This window comes from Acinonyx jubatus, chromosome E2 (assembly GCF_027475565.1).
Source record: "Acinonyx jubatus isolate Ajub_Pintada_27869175 chromosome E2, VMU_Ajub_asm_v1.0, whole genome shotgun sequence".
In the NCBI taxonomy this organism is placed as follows: Eukaryota; Metazoa; Chordata; class Mammalia; order Carnivora; family Felidae; genus Acinonyx; species Acinonyx jubatus.
The window spans coordinates 30489513-30513104 of NC_069396.1; the positions used below are offsets into that span (position 1 = coordinate 30489513).

General features: G+C 38.1%; 1 protein-coding gene and 2 pseudogenes across 6 annotated transcripts in view; 1 reads left to right on the forward strand and 2 right to left on the reverse strand.

Moving 5' to 3' along the window:
• The window catches only part of RBL2 (RB transcriptional corepressor like 2), a 55480-nt gene that overhangs the window by 29999 nt on the left and 1889 nt on the right, over nt 1–23592 (reverse strand). For 5 of the 6 annotated variants that reach the window (XM_027044500.2, XM_053211128.1, XM_053211129.1 and 2 more), the window contains exons 2-9: nt 22790–22920; nt 19960–20160; nt 16702–16766; nt 13069–13197; nt 8566–8726; nt 8409–8473; nt 7582–7768; nt 3503–3669 (exon numbers count right to left, since the gene is read on the reverse strand). In XM_027044500.2, coding sequence (XP_026900301.1) covers nt 3503–3669; nt 7582–7768; nt 8409–8473; nt 8566–8726; nt 13069–13197; nt 16702–16766; nt 19960–20160; nt 22790–22920 — 1106 coding nt within the window. Of the gene's footprint in view, nt 1–3502; nt 3670–7581; nt 7769–8408; nt 8474–8565; nt 8727–13068; nt 13198–14476; nt 16643–16701; nt 16767–19959; nt 20161–22789; nt 22921–23592 lie in introns of those variants that run through there. The other variant, XM_053211130.1, reaches the window with a different exon arrangement.
• LOC106984719 (hsc70-interacting protein-like) lies at nt 4–3123 on the reverse strand (annotated as a pseudogene).
• On the forward strand, nt 10088–11246 carry LOC106984726 (60S ribosomal protein L5-like; annotated as a pseudogene).

The window sequence follows — 23592 nt, forward strand, 5'->3', positions numbered from 1 at the left end:
AAATTTAAAAAAAAAATTTTTTTTAATTAAAAAAAAAAAAGTATCCAACTTAAAGGTCTTGCTGAGTCACAAATAAACTGTGTATAATTCTGTAGTTTTACTAACCTATAAATATAAAATACTTTGAACAGAAACTACACCTCCCAAAGTATTCTAGGAGATGCCATACTTCCTTATCACAGGTGCTGGTCCTACCGTTTTGCATGAAAAAAATGTATCTTGTGTGGAGCTGCATGCAGTTAAATTTAGCATTCTTGACTGGCCCCCATCTACCCTACAATCTGCAATCACTGGTAACAAACAAAACTGCCTTCAATTGTTTCCTCAGAGGGCAATACAAGTCCCATTAGGAACTCCTGGAAGAAAACAGAATGAAGGGGTGTATAAACTACACTACAGACTCATAGAAACCATTACTGGCACTTTTCATTTTTTCCTCCAAAGCGAGGTGTATTTCATTGATTTTTTTTTTTAACTTGAAAGGCAATATATATTCAATGCAGAAGCAGAAACAAATTATCAGCAGTTGTTAACAACTATGTTTCTTTTTTTTTGTTGTTAGGAATTAACACATCCTTTTAAAACTTGTTTTTAAATATGTTTAAGGCATAAAATTCCTAGTAGGGATTCCTAGTAATTGCTACTAGGAAAACCCCACCTGAATGAATACCCAGTGGCAAACCACTATAAAATGTTTTGGTTGCACGTGGGGCAGAGGGGTAGAGACCATCTTCATAGCACCCCAGCTCCACGAGGTCAGTACACAGGTCTGTACTACTGTGACGCCCCTGAGGTGATCTAAGTTGCGTTTCCTTCAGCAAGGGTTTTACTTGTCAGAAAGGCATTATGCTTGACCTCCAAATTTGACAATTTACCGAGGAGATTCATAACCTTTGGGTTGCTCTGATATCTGACACATTTGCTGGATTCTGGGCCATATCCTGGAAGGCCACTGGAGCTTCTGGATCCTGCATGGCTGTAAGAACCTTTGGATCACTATGAACTTCACTGAGCCCAGGCATTCCTGCCATTCCAGGCTTGCCCCCAGGAAAGCACCTAGCAAAGAGCCAGTTTGAGCTTCTGTCATCTAGCTTCTTCCTCTCTCCAGGTTCTCTCGTGTTCTTCCCAAGCCTTCTCAACCCTACTTTCTATTCTTTCTTTGATCTCTCGCTCTTCGTGTTTTCACTCTCCACTTTTTCACTCATACCTTCTCTGATGTTTGGCAATTTTCTGGGCCCTCACTGATCTTCTCTCAGCATCGCACTAGCATCTTCATCATAGTCCAGTTTACAAGCAAGGGCAAGGTCACGTGCTGCTTCTTCTCAATGGCCCAGAAGTCTGGGCTTTCCCATGCCACTTGTAATGCTGAGCTGAGTCAGGATTTATTTCCATAGCTCTGTCACAGTCTTGGATGGCAGTGTTTGGCATCTGTAATTTAATGAAGACACTGGCTTTCCTGGCACACAGAATGGCCAAGCGAGGATTCAGCTTGATGGCATCTGGGTACAAATCAATGGCCTTTTGCAACTCATCATCATTTAGGGCATCCGATGACAGCCACTATTTCATCATTTGCTGGATCCACCATTTCCCCACTCATCTCTATATTTTCATCTCCCATTTCTTGAGGGGCATTGTTATCTGGTTCAATCACACCTTCACTGTCAATTTCTAGGCCACTTTCCTTGCTTGATGGTTCATCTGTCTTATGTTTTCCTCCACCTTCTTACTAGCGTTTTTTCTTCACTGTAGCAGGTGGTATTTAACCCGCCACGCTTACCACCCATTCTCAGGAAGTGCATTTCCTTGGTGTGCAGAACACTCAGGTCCTGCTTACGCATTTTCATGAAGGCCTGAAGTTCGTTCACTTTGCGGGGGGTCCATAGGCCAGAGGCTGTGGCCCGGTACAATTCCAGGTGTGGGTGCTATGTAGAAGCAACTGTGCTTTTATTTTGATCACAAATATAAATATTCATTGTAAAATTGTAGCAAGTTTAGAAAATTCTAAAGAAAATAAAAATCAGTTATAATCCTGCTAGAGGTAGCTACTGACCATCATACACAAACAGAATTTTATTTATGAACACACTCACAGGTACGTTTTTACAGAAAATAGGAGTCTTTGGTTTTACTTAGCGTTTACTGGAAATATTCAACCCCACTAATGGTGTCTAAGATTAAAGAAGCTCCTACACCTGGAAAGAGATCTGGACGCTATAAAGTCAGTCTTCTAAAATGTATTTATAAAATGCTTCTGTATTCTAGGCCAACAAGGTCCACCTGTGGAAGAGGCCATATAGACTCAGCCTGTTGGGTATTAATCACAGTCAAGTTATGAATAAAGCAGACTTCATGAAAATGTGAAGGGAAATTAGTCAACCTTGGTATTTAATAAGTCTAGCTGTGAGTAGGAAATTACTAGTGTATACTGGGCCTCCTTATACTATACCACCAGAAATAAAATAGGCTCCTATAGGATCTATGTCATCAAATCCGATACTTTTTAGGACAGAGGGGCCTTGGAGGTAGTATTTTCAAATAAACTTGCAAAAAAATGTGCACAGGTAATAAAATTCAGTCTATCAGGCTTTTCACTAGGGCTCACTGATATTTCTACCAGTCTCCAGCAGATCAAAGGACTAAAAGCAGTTAACTTCCTTTTCACACTAAGGGTATTTTACACAACTTACAAAAGTTATGGTGGTTTGACACTGATTATGAATGTAACTGTTTTATCTTTTAAAATCTGACCTACCCCTCAGAAATTTGCTCAGGTCCAATCTTCTTCATGAAGTCCTTTGACAACTGCTATTTTTATTGATCCCCGCCCTGCTTCCTGAAATCTTAAGGTAGAACATTAGGTCACAGTTTGGTGCCTTATTCTACAGTGTCTAGTGTTGTTAATTACTGTCTCCTCTACTACACAGAAGAAATCTGAGTGCTACGGACTGAATATTTGTGCTCCGCCTCCAAATTCCTATGTTGAAACCTAATGCCCAATGTGATGGTGTTTGGCTGTGGGGCATGTGGGAGCTGATCAGGTCATGAACGTGGAGCCCTCATGAATGGGATTAGTGCCCTTATAAAAGAGGCCCTAGAGAGCTTCCTTGCCTCCTCGCTCATTGTGAGGACAGCAAAAAGACAGCTGTCTATGAACCAGGAAGCAGTTCTCACCAGACACTGAATCTTGGAACCTTGATCTTGGACTTCCAGCCTCTAGAACTGTAAAAAATTAATTACTGTTGTTTATAAGCCACCAGTCTATGGTATTCTGTGATAACAGCTGGAACACACTGAGATACTGAGGAACACACTGAGGAAAAATGATCACCAACATAGACGGTGACCAATGTCCTCTACAGACTAATAACACGTCTGAGCATGCAACTGGTATAAAATTAATAATGGGTGAATTAAGCCGCTAAAAAGTAAAAAAAAAAAAAATTAAAATAGAAAATGGTCAACAATCAAATCTTAGAAGGCAAGAAGGGCTCAAACCCACCTTAGAATCTGTTCCAATTTCTCACTTGGTGCATTCTTGAGGCCTGTGAGCATGGTGTGAAGACGACTCAAGCTGTGTGTTGCTGTAGAAACTGGGGTCACACAAGGGCTGTTATCCTTAACGTACCTCACACCAGTCAGTGGTGTGGAGATCCTAAGTGCTTTAGACTAAATGGGGGCGGTGGGGGGGGGGGGGGGAGAAGACTATTTTAGATTAGAATGACTTTCAGTTACTTCACAAATGAGAATTCAAACCAATCAGACTTCATCAATAAATTTTAATGATTCAAATATCTCCATTCTTGGAATCTGAACATAACACCACTAGGAGCCACCACCCTCCATGTGAAGATGTGTGAAAGGACAATTTGTATTTTAGCCAACTAGAAAGTCTGTCTCTCAAAAATTAAACCCTAAGACAAGGCATACTTCCCGTACTTCCCTGTCATCCCTACTTTAGGCCTAAACCTGAAGGCACAAACAAGGAATATACAGTAAAGAGCATCACTGAGAAACAGAATTTCACAGCTGCCACCCACCACTTTTTTGTAACTACTCAAAGATTGACAAAGGAAAGCTGTGAACTAACCCTGGCCCAAATGAATTCCATGATTTAACAAAAGCCCATCTAAATCATCAGATCTGCTTCAGAGACATGGAACAAAACAAACATTCCTTGATGCGAAAACAGCCTGACACAGAATAGCCTTCAGTCTTCTTGCCCCTCCTTTACCTATAGTTACTAGAATCTATCGGTTTCCCCCAACTCAAGTCTACAGATCTTCAGGGAAATAAATTTAAGTCAACATTCCTGAATATAAATATGAAAAAGATAGGACTTAATATCTGAGAATTTAAGCATGACTACATACGCTAATAAAACATCTTTTCTATTTCTTCTAATAAACTCTGAAAGGTTAAGAGAGCTTAAGAGTGTCTTTTATTTTATTATTTTTTTAATGTTTATTTATTTATTTTGAGAGAGAGACAGAGAGAGAGAGAGAGAGAGAGAGAGAGAGAGAGAGAGAGAGAAAGCAGAGGAGGGGCAGAGAGAGAGGGAGACAGAGAATCTCAAGCAAGCTCTGCACTGCCAGCACAGAGCCCGATGCGGGGCTCAAACTCAGGAACCATGAGATCATGACCAGAGCTGAAACCAAGAGCCAGACACTTTAACCAACTAAGCCATCCAGGTGCCCCAGGGGTGTTTTTTAATATTCAAGATAAACTGTGTTTCCCCACATAGCTAAGTATATTAATTCTAGAGATACTATAAAGACACCTAGCAAAATTTTCACCTGGCAAAACAGACTACTCAAGTTTAAGGAGATACAGATATGCAGAGGAATTTGCCATACAGATATAACTCTACACATACAGATATAAATCTATGTTTTCTGTGACTTAAACAGGAGAGAGCCAAGACTTCCACTTGGTTTCAAAGAAATTAATTCTACAATTTTTTTAGGTCAATGAGACAATCTGGGTGGATTAACTACATTCAGAAGGCTATTCCCTTCTCTAGCCCTGCTCTACACGGCTTTTCCTACAGCCAGCTTCTTCCCTGTATATAAACCAGTGCTTTGCTGGGAGGGAAAAACACCTTGCACGTGCACAGCAAAAGCAACAGCAGCATCTCCCACTGCCCACAGACATCAATGCTTCCACACAGGGAACGAAGTATGACTGCCACAAACAGCTTTCTGCCCACAGTTCTCAAGGTCAGCATACAGCTTCTCGGCAGCACTGTTTAGCTCTTGGCTTAAAGCTTCCCGGGCATTCTGATCAAGAGGAGTCTTTCTTTGACTCAGGTATAAATATTGCTATTTTTGAAACTGCAGAACTTTCCTTCTCCAAGTAAACACTTCTAAACTTTGGAGTGCCCCAGAGCTCTGTCCTTAGACCTCTTCCATTCTCTGTCAACTCACACAGTCACTCTTCATGGCTTTAAAGGCCATCTATATCCTGATGTCTCCAGAGTAGACACACACAGCCCTAACTTCTGCTATGAACACCAATCTTGTACATCCAAACTGCCGACTCCACTTGTCTACGAGGATGCCTAAAAAGATATCTCAAATAACATACCATCATACCCCCATCTCTGAGTTTTTTCCCTGAATAAATGTCAATAATAAATGTTCATGGAATGCCTACTATGTGCCAGGCACTGAACACAGCACTGGTGGTCACAGCCCTCATGAAGTTTATGTTTTAATGCAGGAGACCCATAACAAACGATTCTTTTTTCCCATCTTTGTATTTATCTATCTACTTACTGCCAGACAAACAATTCTTTCTACCCACCCACTTACCTTAAGACAGTGACAAATACTAAGAGGAACACTAATCACAGAGTAAAAGGGGAAGGAAGTGCTGAAGGTTGGGGAGGATGTCAGTGGTTATTATTCTATGCAGTGGTCAGTCTATCAGAGACCTGAATGTAGTGAGGAAATAAACCACATGAGTATCCTGAAGAAACATGTTCTAGGCAAAGAAAACAGCAAGAGCAAAGGCTTTGAGTTGGGGTATGCTCGGCATACCTGAAGGAGAACAGAGGTTAATGTGACGAGCACAATGGGTGAGGAGGAGAGTGGTAGGAGACGAATTCAGAGAGGCAGCGGGCTACATCACTAAAGACCTCAGAGGCCTTTGGAAGGACTTCAGCTTTTATACCACTTATGCAACTGGAGTCATCGCCATTATCTTTCTCTCACACCCTGGATCCAAGCCGTCAGGAAATCCTGTGGGTCCTGTCTCCAAAACACAGCCCCAGTACCACCATTGCTCTGATCCAAACCACCATGAGCTATCACCAGAACCAGTGCGACAGCCTCTTAATTCCCTACTTCTACCCTGGCCCCTGCCAAACACCCCCTACAAGACCTTGAAAAATGCAGATCAGACTAATTCAGTCACTGTTTTCCATAACACCTTCCTAATGGCTTTCCTATCAGAGCAAAAGCAAACATTCTTACCAGAGCTTCCAAAGCCCTACAAGGTTTGCCCTGCCCCCACCCCATCTCACTCTTCAACCACTTTCTCACGCAATTCCTACCACAGTGCTCTCTCATCATTCCTCCAAAAAGCCAGTCGAGCTCCTACCACAAGCCCTGGCACATGCTATTCTCTGGGCTTCAAACACATTCCTCGGCTAGTCACATGATTTGCTTCCTCACTTCCCGTCTCTGTTGATGTTACCCCCTCGGAGATGTCTTTCCTCACCGCCCTCTCTATAGCAGCCCAAGGCCCACCCGTTCTCCCTTCTCCCCCACGCTCTGAACTACTACCATATTTGACTTCTCTTTATACACCATCATCCGACGTCCAATATATTCACTTGTTTGGTTATCTATTGTCCATCTCCCCACACTGAAATATAAAACAAGGTATTCATGGCTATTGTGTTCACTGCTGTATCACCAGTATGCAGGACACAATCTGGCGTGTGGAATACCTTTAGAATATTTACTGAATGAATAAGCAAACCAGGCTTAAGTCTGGTCTTACAGGTGAGTTCCCCCTTGGAAATATACACACTGCCTTTGGAAGCACTTGTCAGAAGCTGTGTATTTTCTGTGAACATCACACAATAGAAGGGAAACTCTTAGTCTCCATCATCCTAAGTGTATGCATGAAATAACACCATGATCCTGAAATTCAATTTAACAGAATTTTCCTAAAGACTACAGATGATCAGTTTCTCTAGTGTCTAGATGAAGGTACCATTCAGGTCAACTGACATTTTCTAAAATGCTTACTACGTTCAATATGTAAAGACTGTATATTACTGGCCCATTTTTTTTAAAAAAACTGACAGTTATATCAGCATGATACATTCATTTAAATTTATATCAAAGGCTCTTTCTCTCACATCCAACCAAAAACTCAGAAAGTTGATGTTAACAAAAATTAAGTCAGTAAACAGAGACCACTTTTTCAATTAAGTAGGACAAGAATTTCCCTTTTCGTACTGGAAGAAGTACAACACACACACACACACACACACACACACACACACACACTCACCACAATAACACAGAGACTCCGGCATGTCTGCTTTCCTGGCACTGGCCAGCTCACCTTGTCGAAATGCTGCTGGAGGATGGCTTTCATCTGCACCCTGTCAGCAGCCTCTGCTCCCGAACCAGTGTTCAGACACCGTGACAGAGTCCCAATTTCCTCTTCAGCATCCTCTCCAAGAAATATCCTTTCATCTAAATTCCCAACAGATAAAACATACTCCTCATAGGCCTTATTGATGGCTTTACTATAGGAAAAAAAAAAAAAAAAAGACAGGCAAAATGTACACTCACAGGACTGCCGTTTCTGTTAGTATTTTCAGCCACCTAATTAGGTCATTTTTTTATTTACTCCAAGTTCTAATAATTTTGTGAAAGTTAAATTTCAGATCACGGTTACGTACATCTGAGCTGTATAAAATGCAAGCTTGCTACACTAGGCTCACCCGTCATACAGCGAGTGTATCTTGCTGACAGTATTTTGGCGGGGATTGGAGGGGAGGAACCCTGTACCGATCTACCTGGGAGGTGCAGTTTCTGGTGAGATGCTTAATTATCTTTCCCAGTTGCTCTAGGCACCTTTGAAGACCTCGCTACTTCTACATCATCATTTGAACCCATACAGTTGCCAAAGAACTTCTTTTATCTCAAAAATTATGATCCAAAAGCTTAATTATTAAAACTTTAAAGAACAGCCATACAATTTCCAATAAATTTTAACCTGTGTGCTTACAGTAACAGTTGACACAACTTTTGATTGCTTTCTGATGTTCTCCCACAAAATATATTCTAAGTTTCCAGGGTACAAACAATAAAGACACTAAACTCTGAGGTTTCCTAAGTACATAGTTACAAAATATTAAAATGGGTGATAATACAAATACTCACAAACTCTCTGCAAAGTTCCCAGGTTCTAAAAACCCTGTAAGATTTTCTTCTTTTCCCTTAAGAAGCTATGATGAAAGAAAAGATCCTTAAGTCATCATATTAAAATAAATCTTTCCACAGAAAATATTTTCACATTACTTCTTTACTACTTACAAACCTTTTTTTCATAAAGTTTCCTAATATAGGGTTTCCAGAAATGTTCCTTTATTCCCTTTGCTTCCAAAACGAGGCCATCATGTAAGGAACAGAGTTTCTCAATGACACAAGGTGGGTCCGAGGAAGGTTTAGAATCCTTAGCATGAAAATCCTCTGACAGGCCTATAATGAACAGAATCACAGAACAGAGAGATCAGGTAGCATTCAATAAATCAAACTGTAATAAACCAAAATACAAATAATCTAATCAGCCTATGAGTTAGTGTATAAGCACATAGGAAAGAGTGTAGAGGGGCATAATTTGACTCTAAATATACCTCTAAGATAGCAAAGACAAAAGAAAACATAGGCAGTAATCTCTTCAATATCATCCTCTTCAATATCATTCAATATTGAATGTTGCTATCATTCAATAGCAACATATTTATGGCTATGTCTCCTCAGGCAAGGGAGACAAAAACAAAATCAACTACTGGGATTATACCAAAATAAAAAGCTTTTGCACAGCAAAGGAAACCATCAACAAAACAAAAAGGCAACTTAATGAATGGGAGAAGATATATGCAAATGATTTATCCAATAAGGGGCTAATATTCAAAATATATAAAGAATTTATACAACACAACACCAAAAAAATCCAAGCAGTTCAATAAAAACATGAGCAGAGGACCTTAATAGACATTTCCCAAAGAAGACATCTAGATGTCCAACAGACACATGAAAAGAAGCTCAACATCACTAATCACCAGGGAAATGCAAATCAAAACCATGAGATATGACCTCATACCAGTCAGAATGGCCATTATCAATCAAAAAGACAAGAAATAACAAGCATTAGGGAGGATGTGGAGAAAAGGGAATCCTCATACACTATTGGTGGGATGGTAAATTGGTGCAACCACTTTGGAAAAGTGTGGCATTTCCTCCAAAAATTTACAACAGAAATACCATATGATCCCATAATTCCACTGGGTATTTACCCAAAGAAAATGAAAACACTGATTTGGAAACACCTACACACCACCATGTTCACTGCAGCATTATTTACGATAGCCAAGATATGGAAGCAACCCAAGTGTCCATCAATATATGAATAGATCTCTCTCTCATTTTCTCATATTCCCTTTCTCTCTCTCTCTCTCTCTCTCTCTCTCACACACACACACACACACACACACAGGAATACTATTCAGCCATAAAAAAAAAAAATTAAATCTTGCCATTTACAACAACATGGATGGACTTAGATGGTATTATGCCAGGTGAAGTAAGTCAAACAGTTGATAGATACCATATGATTTCACTTACATGTGAAATTTAAAAAGCAAATGAAAAAAAAACAGACTCTTAAGTATGGAAAACAAACTGGTGGTTGCCAGGAGAGAGGTGGATGGGAGAATGGGCAATATGGATAAAAGGGATTAAGAGGTACAAACTTCCAGTTATAAAATAGTAAGTTGCCACCACCCCCCCCCCCAATGGAGTATTTCTGGGCCTGCTTGTCTGTGGTGAGCCATGGACGCCAGTCTCTGTTCTACAGGATGGGGTTTGTTAAGGTTGTCAAGAATAAGGCTTGCATCAAGAGATACCAAGTGAAATTTAGAAGAAGACAAGAGGGCAAAACTAATTACTATGCTTGGGAACGCTTGGTAATTCAGGATAAAAATAAGTAGAACACATCTAAATACAGGATGATAGTCCACAGAGAGACCAGAGAGATCATCTGTCAGACTGTTAATGCCCGTACAGAAGGAAATGCGACGGTTTGTGCTGCGCGTGCTTATGAACTCCCAAAGAGAGGTGTGATGGCTGGCGTGACAAATTATGCTGCAGTGTACTGTAGCAGGCCTGGACAAGATCTAAGAAGGCCAAGTGGAGGTGACGGGATGAATACTGTGGAAAGCACTGAGGGTCAACCTGGTACCTTCACCTACTATTTGGATGCAACCACTCCTCAAAATAAAGTTTTGGGGGCCCTCAAGAGAGCTGTAGATGGTGCCTTCTCTGTCCCTAATGGTACCAAATGATTCCCTGGTTATGATCTGGAAAGCGAGTAATTGAGTGCAGAAGGACACGGGCAGTACATCATGGGTCAAAAAGTTGCAGATTGTATGCGTTACCTAATGGAAGAAGATGTCGCTTACAAGAAACAATTCTCTTAATACATAGAGAACAAAGTATCTCCAGGGGGCACCTGGGTGGCTCAGCTGGTTAAGTGTCCAACTTCGGCTCAGGTCATGATCTCGCAGCCCATGAGTTCAAGCCCCACGTCAGGCTCTGCTCTGACAGCTTGGAGCCTGGAGCCCGCTTCGGATTCTGTGTCTCCCTTTCTCTCTGCCCCTTCCCTGTTTGCACTTCTGTCTCTCTCCTTCTCTCTCAAAAGTAAATAAAAATTTTTAAAAATTAAAAAAAAAAAAAGAACAAAATAACTCCAGACAGGTAGAGGAGATGTGTAAAGCTCACACTGCTCTAGGAGAGAATCCAGTCTAGAAGAAGAAGCCTAAGAAAGAAGTTAAAAAGAGGTGGAACTATCCCAAAATGTTTCTTGCCCAGAAGAAAGATTGGGCAGCTCAGAAGAAGGCAAGCTTCTTTAGAGTTCAGGAGTGGGCCACTGAGAGCTAAATCAAACCACAATTTTTATGAAGATTTTTCAGACAAAGACAATAATAAACTTATCGACCAAGTAGCTAACATAAATAAATAAATTAAAATAAAATAAAATACATAAGGCATGGAGATGAAAAGTACAACATAAGGAATATAGTTAATAATATTGTCAGAACACTGCATGGCGACAGATGGTGACTACACTTACTGTGGTGAGCGCTGAGTAATGTACAGAGTTGTTGACTCACTATGTTGCACACTTGAAACTAATATGACACTGTATGTTAATTATACTTAAATAAAAATAAATATACAGCAAATACAGATAAAGTACATCACTACTCAAAAGATTTCAGTTAATTATTTATCTGGAAATAAAGAAAAAAAAGCTGAGATAACAATTTTAGTATATTGCAATAAGATCTAAAGAACATAAAAAAATAAAATTTTGCAAATAAGTCTGACATTCAAATAAAAAATACAACTTTGAAAAAAATTACTATTCAAAGTATATACTGTTTATATATTTTCATTTCATCATACTGGATGTAGGTAACATATTGATTTACAGCGTATTCTTACCCAAGACTCAGTATAAGAATAAATAAATAAGGGGGACCTGGATGGCTCAGTTGGTTAAGCGTCCTACTCTTGATTTCAGCTTCAGGTCATGACCTCACAGTTCGTGGGTTCGAGTCCTATGCTAGGCTCTGCACTGACAGCACGGAGCCCACTTGGGGATTTTCTCTTTCTCTCTCTGTCTCTCTGTCTCTCCCTCAAAAGTAAATAAATAAACTAAAATCAAACAAAATGGATAAATAAATAAGAGAAGAAAAATGAAAAGCAGCTACTACATAGAAATATAAAGGGAGTTAGGAAGGAAAGGAGAGAATACGAAGAACATTAAATGTACTGAAGCAGGAACAACTAAGTAACCTCAGTAACTTTAAAAATCTACCTTGAGGGGCACCTGGGTGGCTCAGTCAGTTGAGCTTCTGACTCTTGATCTTGGCTCAAGTCACAATCTCACGGTTTGTGGGATCAAGCCCAGTGTCAGGTTCTGTGCTGACAGTGAGGAGCCTGCTTGGGATTCTCTCTCTACCTCTCTCTCTGCACTTCCCCACCCCCGCCCCGCTTACGTGTAAACGTGTGCTTACGCTCTCTCTCAAAATAAATAAACATTAAAAAAAAAAACTTCAGAGTCAGACAAGCTAAAATTTTAACGATAACCACCCCAAAACTGAAAATCACTCAGAATCCTACCACGGTATTATTCAAATGTCAACAGTTTATATACTACCTCTATAAATACTGTTTAATATATATAATATTGTCTATGAGTTATAATTTGGTCTCTTACTGTGTATCATTCATAGAAATAACATGGCCTTAAAGCCTGCTTAAATGCATTGCCAAAATAATCATTTCTATCCATCTTTTAGTTTAAGAGCTAAAAATTCATTTTACTTATTTACAACCATAACTACTCCTCTTCTGTAGGAAAAAACCTGAATGAAGATTATTTCAATAAATCCATTTTGAGCTCCTACTGTGTGTCAGGCACAAAGCTCGGCAATGCAGAAAACAACATCAGTTTAATGTGACTTTGCTACTATAGGTTTTTAAATTCCTTCTTGTTGTTTCAGAAACTTCTACAGTTGTCATGTAAGACTTCACACTTTGTAATATTTGCGATTGCACTTTCCATAAATATTTTTACAGAGAGCTCAACTCCTGGGTTTAAGTAATTACAAGTATTCTGGATTATGACGATGGAGCTTTTCAAAGCACTTAACGCTCTCTGATGCTAGGAAACCTGTGGCATGTGTACAGCTCCCAAGAATAAACATAAGGTAGAAATGTGAGTTGTCCAATAATCTTTGATTTACAAACTTACCTTTAAAATTAGGGTTTACAAGTTCTTTACGGTTGGAACATTGAAGCGCATTTCCATAAACCAAGTCCAAAGCACACAGCAGAAGATGGTAAGAATTGACCAAATCATCACTAATCATGGGGAAATTACCTACAGGAATACAAACAGTTATCAAGTAAATCTGCATCCATGTTACAATATTTTAGACATAATTTCTCTTTTTAATTAAAATGACATTACACAAACACTGTACCAAACCTGACTCAAAAGCTACATAAAGTGTTCTGGCAAATTTACATTTTGAAATATTACTCTTAAAGTCTAATAAATTTCTGAGAATGTAATTAAAACCAAAACTTTACAAAAAATGGCATTCATTCACTCAATCAATATTCATTAAATAAGCATTAACTCCCCAGTAGCTGACTAAAATTTTATCAGTTTTTTTCTTTGAAAATTCTAAACAACTTCATAAATTATCTCAAACTGCAGCAAATTCTTTCGTGTGAAAATATTTTTCTGTTAAGAAAATTAGTAGATGAATTAAAAAATAAATTAAGTACAAAAAAGAAAATTAGTAGATATTACATACCCAAAACTAATATTAACAGCATGGTAACTATATTGAAATTAAAATTTAACTAATTAAACTATTAAACTATTAGTTAAAATTTAATTAATTAAAAACCAAAAAAATAAAAAAATCACAATACATGGAGACAAATGAAAATGAAAACACAATGGTCCAACATCTTTAGGATGTATAAAAAGCAGTTCTAAAAGGGAAATATATTAAAAAAAAAAAAAGATTAGTAGATATACTTAGGAATAGCTGAACAATGATTTTTTCATGTATATAGTTTAAAAAGACCAGAACATATAATCAGGTTGCTAACGGTAACATTTGAAATATTTTCTAATAATAATATAAACTCATACAAATTAACAACAGGAAAGATATGAAAGATATTTAAGTCTAGAGCCAATATCCTGGGAATAATGTTGATGCTTAGTAAACAAAGAAAAAAGAAACCCAGGCTCAAACCTAGAGAAACATGTCATTTCTGCAATGCTAGTTTTAAGTCTAACACTGAAATCAGTTTTTATAGGCAGTTGAACAGTTTTATTCTTGGAAATTAAGAAATATTTCTAGATTTTTTAAATAACTTTGAGCATCTCTCTTTTCTCATGAAACACAGCATGTAAAGTCTTCCTAGTGATTTTATATCACATGAATTCAATTTAAACAGCTAACATACATCTGAGGAATTATTTCTAAACATGTTCGCACTTAATGCCTACCCAAATGCATGCAAACACACACGTGCACGCGCACACACTCTCTCTCTCTCTCTCATACTGCTTTGTTTCAGGCTTTCCCCCCCCCCCCCCCTTTTTCTCCTTTCCTCCAAAGAAAGTTACCACTTACCTCTGCATAGCAGGATAATTCTCTTTTCGTACAGATGATTCAACAAATCAATTTAAATGAGTTAAAGAGAAAAAATGCTTTTCTGTTGCCAGAAGGGCGAATGAGAATAGGTGGTTAAGTGCTGTACTGATAGAACCAAACTAACCTGCCTGGCTCCACTATAAAGATGTTTAATATTAAAGCAGACGGTTTCTCAAATGTAAAACAGGAAGTGGCACCTACGGCTTCAAGCTACAAAGCCCATCACACTGACAAGCCTCAACTTGTCACTGGTGTGTACTTGCCATAAAGGAAAAAAAGAGCAGCACAGTAACTTCTAACAAAAAATGCCCCACAGGTCAGAATCTAATTTAAACTCCAGGACTGTCCCAACGTGACAGACTTCGAGTTTCAAATCCTGACTTTAGAAAGAAATCTCACTTTGTGAGGTAGGTTATCTTTCCAACAACAAAGATAACTTGTTGAAACTCCAAAATTGGCTGATTTATCAGGAATGAAGAGACTGGAGATTGTAAAACAGGAAGTGGCACCAAATTGGTCTTGGGGCCACAAAGCCCTTCAGGATGACAAGCCCAAACTTGTCACGAGGGTGTACTTGCCATAGGAAGTCAACAAAGATAACAGGCAAAAAAAATGGCTTATCTATCAGGAACAACATAATCTGGGATGCCCGTATGCTGCAGAGGAAGTCATGAGAAAGGTGGCTATAAAAGAGTACAAAACAACTCTCCCCAAATAACTAAATCAAGAACTGAATAAAACTAATGAAACAACTCTATCAGAAAAGATCTTACTGAATCATAAAAGATCACGGTGTTGGACTGTCAGGAAACAAAGACTCTTCAGATTAAATAATTACAGACTGAATTAATAATACAACTCCAACACCGAGTTAACTGCAGAGACAAAAAATATGCCACCCAGTTGATCAAGAGAGACCAAAATGTAAATAAGGACAATAAAATTTTTAAATAATTTCCACAGTATCAAACACATTCATTCCCAGATACATATACACCATAAAAAGCATAAGAACAGATAAAATCCCAGAAGTCAGACACCCTTGCCCACAATCCAATGACAAGATTAGTGTCATAAATAATACCAGCCACAGCAAGCTAAAAGCGGCAGCAGGGGTTACTGGCTACTATGAGAGCCGTTTATATGCTCCTACACCTCCATTTTGTGCCATTTATCATATTACCTTTATCTCCACTAAAGAAACACGCCAGTGTGATAGGCAGAAAAATAACTAACAGTTTATTTTTGGCAGAAGAAAGACTTTTCTTTTCAATCAACCACACAGCTCAGGGAGGAAGGATGAGTTCTCACCTAAATAGCTAGAAAGAACCAGCTATAATCCGACACACCAAACCCAGAGACCAATGGAGTGATACATCCTTGCTAAAGGGCCTTCACATCTGGCATGAAACCAAGAACCAGATCTGGGTTCAAATCCTAGCTCTGTTTCTAGCAGCTAATTTTGGGGCCTCAGTTACCTAATCCTGAAAGTAAATAATTTGGGCTACTGGATCTAATAATGAAAATCTCTTACATTTATGAAATTCCTTCCAGCTCTATGACTCTTTGATGATAACTTTGCATTTGATTGGGCTTTCTTAATAGCAAAGGCATTCTACATAGTTTATGTAATTAATGTAATTGTATTTTTTCTTCTTCTTTAGATTACTAAGAATCATTTCTACATAGAAATATAGACAGGACACAAAAAAATAGTAACATATTTCCCTGAATACAGACCTTGGGTAAGTTAAGGGAGATGAGAAGGGAGAGAAAATAAATTGTATCCAAAGGCATTTGAGCAAATGTATTTATCTGAACAAGATGCAAAAAGTCATCTGAACTACACTGAGGATGAGCAGTCACCCTCAACAAAATAAGACACGGCTCACGAAAAATACAGCTCAAGACACCAATACAAACCACTAATGTGTTTTTGGTCCATAATTCAGAAGAATAGCTCTGGATGGAAAAGATGTTATGGAAGAACAAAATAAAAGGATTTTCCATTTAATATAAGATTTGGACATTACAGACATTCAAAAGACTTACAAAAAGGCAATACTTAAAAATGAATCTGAGATTAAAGTCATTGAGAAAGTTCTCGGTTGAGAATCTTTTCCTGATACACAATACAGATTGACAAAAGTAGTACCTGGACATTTACATAAGCTAACATCTAGATAAATATTGCTCTGTCTTACCTTTTGCATATATAAAAAGCACCCAACAAAAATGGAAAACTTCGGACACGGTACAGGGCTGTCGCCTTCAGGGGAGAAAGAAAGTCATGAGATAACAGAAGAATTTGAAAAAGACATCACAAATGACTATAAATCAGGTGAGAAACAAAACCCACAGTTGAAGGGAGTGACAGCAGATTTATTTCACGTGGAAAATGTACAAGAAGTTGTGCTCCAACCAAACACTGGCAAGGACAAAGCCAGGGAAAGAGTTCACCTCAGAAAGAAGAAAATTCTGAAGAACTATAAAAGGCTTTCAAGGTCAAGACAGGTAAGGTAGAAAATGAGTGACCATAGATGTTTTGATGACACCAGCAAGGCTCATGCTGCTTTTGGACCCATGTATGCAATCAGGTATTTCTCTATTTTTTTCCCTTCATCATAGCTAAGGAACTGTAAACCCTCCCTCCCCAAAGATATTCCAGATTGTATCAAGTCACAAAAGGACTACTTAAGGTAAATTCTGGGTTTGCTATAATTCCTTATTCTTTATTGTTAAGACTATCCATTATACTTTGCCAAGTTGTTTGCTAAAGGGAGTTTCAGATCTGTTTTACGCCCTTGGCTTTTCTACCAAAACCTCTGCCAATATTCAGATAAGACATCTGTTGTCTCCACATCCCAACAAGGAGCTCTGAAGGGAAGATCGGGAGACTAGGGTTTAGTTCCCCCACCGTCCTTAGCTACACACACTTGCCCCCCATGTGCCCCAGTCTCTTTATCTGCTGAACAATTAGTCTCCTGGGTAGAGTTTGTACTTAATTCACCAGTCCGTGGCAAGGATTAAATGTCAGTGCCCTGCTTTTAGAAGTGACCACCCTACCCTAGGCACATGATAACTATCCAGTTTTGATGCCTACCAAGATAAAAGTCAAACTTTTTTTTAAAACGTTTTTTTCTTAATTTTAGAGAGAGAGAGAGAGAGAGTGCGAGAGTTGGGGAAAGGGGCAGAAGGAAAGAGAGAGAATCCCAAGCAGGCTCCACACTCAGCACAGAGCCCGATGGGGGTTCCATCTCCCCAACCCTGAGATCACGACCTGAGCCGAAGTCAAGAGTCAGACACTCAACCAACGTGCCTCCCAGACACGCCTCTTTTTAAAATTAATTTTTTTAATTTTTTTAAAGTCAAGCTTTTTAGCTTAGAACTCAAGCCACTCTCAACAGTGAATCTATGACTTGAGAACCCTAGAACTTGACCTACTGAACCTACTCAGCCAATCGCCTCTTTGCTATTTTCATGTACACATCCTGTACAAAGAAGGCTCTATCTACATCTCCAAATTCACCCATCAAAATCCTACCCATCGTTCCTTACTTCATGGAACTGTACCTGACTGGCTCATGCCCAGTGGTTTAATTTTGCCTCAGAAGTTGTATATTTTTGTTATCTTTTGCATTTATACATGCCTCCTCTCCATAACTATACCGTAAGCTCTCAAAAGACAGAGGCTATGGGCTTTTTTTTTTTTTTTTCAATATTTGTGTCCTATATAAAATACCTAACAACATACTTCACACAGTAAGTTCTCAATAAATACCCAGTGACAAACTTTCAGAGACTGGTATGTGTGGGGTACACTACAGAGAAGTGGTAAGGGACATGGGTTCTGCAAGCAGACTACCAGTGTCAATAATAGCTCCACACTTACTATGTGACTGTGACCAAATTACTTAACCTCTCAAGGGGTTATGTTCCCCCGCCTGTAACAACAGCATCAATCTTATATAGTTGTCATAGGGATTCATTCAAGTTATACAGGTTTAAATCTTGGACAGTTCCTGCTCCATAACAATGCTCAGTAAATGGTATACATGATTATTATTATTAGCCAAAAGTACTAATAAAGGTATACACTATATTTTAAGCTTTTAAAATTAAAATTATCTTACAATTTTCTTAACCAGAATTAGGTAATATACATACCCTAATAAATATCAAAGCAAGCACAACCTAAAATCATTTCCTACAACACTCCAAAGAAAGAAGATATTCTATATCTTCCTGTGAATGATCACATCAGCCTCGCTCAGACTTACAACAAAGCATCTATCCAAACTTTATTTAATTGTACATAGTCAACTCCCCCCAAATTACAAGCAAACTGGACCAGCTGCTTCCATAACAGTGGGGTCAACTATCCAAGAAAATACATAGTTTGTTTGATTTTTCAAAGCTGCTCACTTACTATAAACATCCTTCACAATTTGGGAAATATTTTTATATTGAAAGAGAAGCACCCATTATTCATTCAATTGTAGTAACTCTTTTCCCCCCACTTTTCTTGTCAACATTTTTCTAGTTCTATCTTAAGAACAATTTCCATTTCTACTTTTTGAAAAAGTGTTCATGATAAAGGTAGAGAATGTGTATCCCATGACTGCCTTTATCTATCAGGAAAGATGGAAAACACTGAGCCAGAGTCAGGTTACAGATTTTGAAGACATGATCAGAAAGCACAAATTCATAATAGTTTCTGTCCCCTGATTCTCCCTCCATCCAGTTTGTCTACTCTTGATTAGTTATAAACATCAAAATACATACAGAAGCCAGCTCAGAGGGGATTATCGATTTCTATGTCGGACACAGAAGTCAAATAAGAGAAACAGTTGATATTATAATATACAGAAAATAATAGTAATAGTCAACATAGCCAATAACAGAAAATTAAGGAGTCAAATTCGATACCCAGGTGGCTAACTGGTGAAAATACTAAGTTCTGACTTTTGCATTTGGGTTGCTTAAATAAAAAGGGAAAGTTTACAGAAACAATAATCCCATACACTTTGCAATATGAAGGAAGCCAAATTCTTTATGGCTAACATACAATGAAAAGCAAGAAATTATTGTTAAAAGAGAGCCATCGGAAAGAAAGATTACTTATGAAATCACATTTGTTTTTTTAAGACTAGCAAAATAAGCTAAGTGACACAAACCGAGGGATCAAAACTGCAAAACAGATTTTAAAAATGTGTAGTCCTGACTAACAAATATAAAAAAAAACATAGTGCGGGGCGCCTGGGTGGCTCAGTCAGTTAAACGTCTGACTACAGCTCAGGTCATGATCTCATGGTTCGTGAGTTTGAGCCCCCATCAGGCTCCGGGCTGCGGAGCCTGCTTCGGATTCTGTGTCTCCCTCTCTCTCTGCCCCTCCCCCGTTCTCGCTCTCTCAGAAAATGAATAAAACACTAAAAATTTTTAAAATATGTATACGTATATACCGCTGTTTTCTTCCTCTCTGTTGACGAGGCTGCTCCTCTTGAGGATATTTAAAAATGTCCTGAAAAATGGGTTCATATTTCTTAAAAATTACCGCCGACACAGTGAAGTTTCTTTCTAGTCTCTCAGTACGTTCTCTGAAATGTGGGGGTAGGTTTGCCATGTCTTCCCACTTCTTCATCTTGTGAAAAAATTCAAGTAAGCTGATATTAAAAATAAACAATGAGACATTTTCAAAATTAACACAAAGGGAGAGAACACAAATATAATTAAATCAAATGAACTTGTTAAATTACTTTTAGACAGTGATATAAAATCACAACTCATGCCTCTGACTAGCTTCCTGTCTTACAGATTGGTGAATTTCTCTGATTTTCCTAATCTACCTTTTTTCTGAGATGACCTGACTTTTTAAATTATGAAATATATAAAAATATAAAACAATCAGCCAGAGTAATGTAACCAAGACTTATGTATCCCACTGCCAGATTTAACAAACATTAACATATTGAATAAATTTTGCCGTGTTTGCTTCAGGTAAAACAGAAACAGCCAAATTCTCATTTGTACTCCTCCCCAAACCCATGGCCCCCTCTTCTTCCCCAAAGATGACCACCATTCTCAAGTGAGTCCGAATCCTTCCCATTCTTGCTTTTATATACTTACTACTTAATACCCTTACTATATGGCATCTATATGAATCTATACATATACGAATCTATATGTATCTATACATTTGTATCTACACATATATGGATCTATATGTATCCATAAACAGTAAGTAGTATCATCTTTATGTGTGGTTTTAAGATTTTATATTAATAGTATCACACTGTAAGTAGCATTCAGCAACATGCTTTTTCATTCAATGTTTCTGAGATTAACATTAATATGTACAGATCTAATTCATTAATTTTAATGTTAAAAATATTCCTGCATATGAACTACCATGATTTTTTGCATTCGTTCCCCAACCAGTGCAAATTGAGGTTTCCAATTTTACATTATAACACGAAAAGGCTGTAATGAACACATTCTTGCACCTGTATGTAAGAGCTTCTTTACGAACTAGGCCAAGATGAAGAATTGCCGAGTCAGAGAAGGTGCATCTCCAACTTTACTAGAGACTGCCAAATTTGCCACTCGAGTGGCTGTGCCAATTTATACTCTCACCAATGCACACCAGCAATACAGACTTCCTGTTTCCCTACATAGTGACTAGAGCGGATTTTATCAGCCTTCAAACTTCCCCAATCTGATGAGAATGACAGTTACCTTGTTTTTACTTTGAACTTCCTTATTACCAGTGAGACTGAACTTCTTTACATACATCTATTAGCTATGTGAGTTTTGAGCTTTGTCAAATCATATTCTTTACCCATTTTTTAGGACCCATTTAGTTGTCAATCATGCAACCATTTGTTAGCCATTCTCTATATACTTCTGGACACTGATCTTTTGTTATTTATACACATTGTAAATATCTTCTCCCAACATACTCTTCGTTTTTAATCCGTTTTAGTCCTTTATGGCAAAAAAGTAAATAATCTGAGCCCAGAGGTAAAATTTAAAGATAGAAGCTGAGTTTTTGAAATGGAAACACAACTGAAGCCTAGAACTAGCTTACTTGCATTAAAATGTTGGATGAATTCAATTTACTATGGTTTATGATGATTCCATAATTTGACCTTTGCTTCTAAAGTTCCTTGTCTGTCACTTAACTGGATTACTCTGTCTCCACTTTGCTTTTCCGTAATGATTCTACTTTTGCACCTTATTTAAGTCCACTTCTGCAGGTTTGCAGACCAGGTGTTCAACTCTTTATGCACTGCCTCTTGTCCTTAGGCCTAAATATAACTCAGGATGGAGTTCAAGGTTAATAAATAGGCTACAGATAGAATATTACATTTCTTGTTAATTATTTTAATAGTAAGTGATTTTTTAAACCGTTAGGTACATAAATTTTGACAGTGGTATTCCCCCTACAAACTGCCAAATATCCTTTTTCCCACCAATCTTTAATAAGCCATAAGAGAAAATTCACCCAAAAGGCACAAATAAATATAATCAATTCAATTACACAACAGATAGAAAAAGCAATTTCTGCCTCTTCTTTAAAACATTATTTGACCCTTTCAGAAACTGACTGCAATAGTGTTGCATATCCCCCCAAGCAGCAAATGGAGAAGTATTTACACATTCCATATATTTATATATAAAGATACAAATCTTGGGCACGTAGTTCTAAGTGTAATACCATATTTTATTTACCTTTACAATTTAGAGTATTTCCTAAAGTTTCTCTAATATCCTTATTTAGAATTCCTCCAATATCACATAATAATAAGTCCTAACCTTTAATACTACTCTTCATACAAACAAGTCTTTTTTTTTTTTTTTTGAGTTTATTTATTTATTTTAGAGAGAGTGAGCAGGGAAGGGGCAGAGAGAGAGGGAAAGAGAGCAAGAATCCCAAGCAGGCACCACACAGGCCAAGCAGGCCAGCACAGAGCCCGATGTGGGGCTCAAACTCATGAACTGTGAGATCATGACCTGAGCTGAAATCAAGAGTTGGACGCTCAGCTGAGCGAGCCACCCAGGTGCTCCCATACAAGTCTTAATACATTAAAATTTCAATACTTTTCACAAAAGAAGTAAAATATAATGGCTACCAACTTAGATGCGGTAAAGGAAAGCCATGACCTAGTCTCTAAATTCAGCACTCTATAGGTACAAAAATGCCCTGGAAATGATAAACAGAGAATTCTATCACTATGATTTTTGACCTTTTACATTTGTCACACTCTACTTTTCCAACTCTGACATAGTTACCTCTGTTCGGAACATCGCAGGATTCTAGTTAAAGATACATAGTTTCCTTCAACAGTCCCTTTGCTTACAGTCGGCACAGATTTTCTGCAAGCCACATATAAGGCACATGCTAACCAGTGAAGATCATTCCCCTGTAAAATAAAGGAATATTGATTTTTACCTGATGAGCTATATATACATTTCAATATGAAAAAACTTTTATGATTAAACAAAGTTTAATTTTTTATGTCTGTGGGAAGCTGTGTTTTCAATGACGGCTCCATCCCGAGTATTCTCATACTGTGACACTGACATTTTCACACTGGGAGACAGGAATCTGTGTTCTATGCCCTCGTTTTGAACTATCTCAACCGAGGTGCAGATGATGCTAGGTAACTTGTAAGATCATAAAAGGCAATAAAGATTCCACCTGCCTCACTCTCTCAGGACATGTGCTTTGGGGGTCCCCATGTGGGACAAATGAACAGAGAGCCTCAACTTCCTTATCTGAGGGCTGTGAGAATGAAAGCATAAAAAACCAAGAAATCAGAAGATAAAATTCTATAACCGATACTCTGTATTAAATATCATATGAGCTTTATTTTCCACGAGCCTGACATCCTCCATTATTTCACATCATCACTGACAACAAGCTCCATGAGGGTGGGGGTTTTTAAGTTTTGCTCACTGCTCTGTCCCCACCATCTACAACAGTATCTGGCCAAAAACAGGCGGAAAAAAAATTGATAAATGAATGTTCATTCACTTACTGGGTAAACTGAGCTAATCAAACGTGTTTTCAAAAACAATTTACTAACCATTAT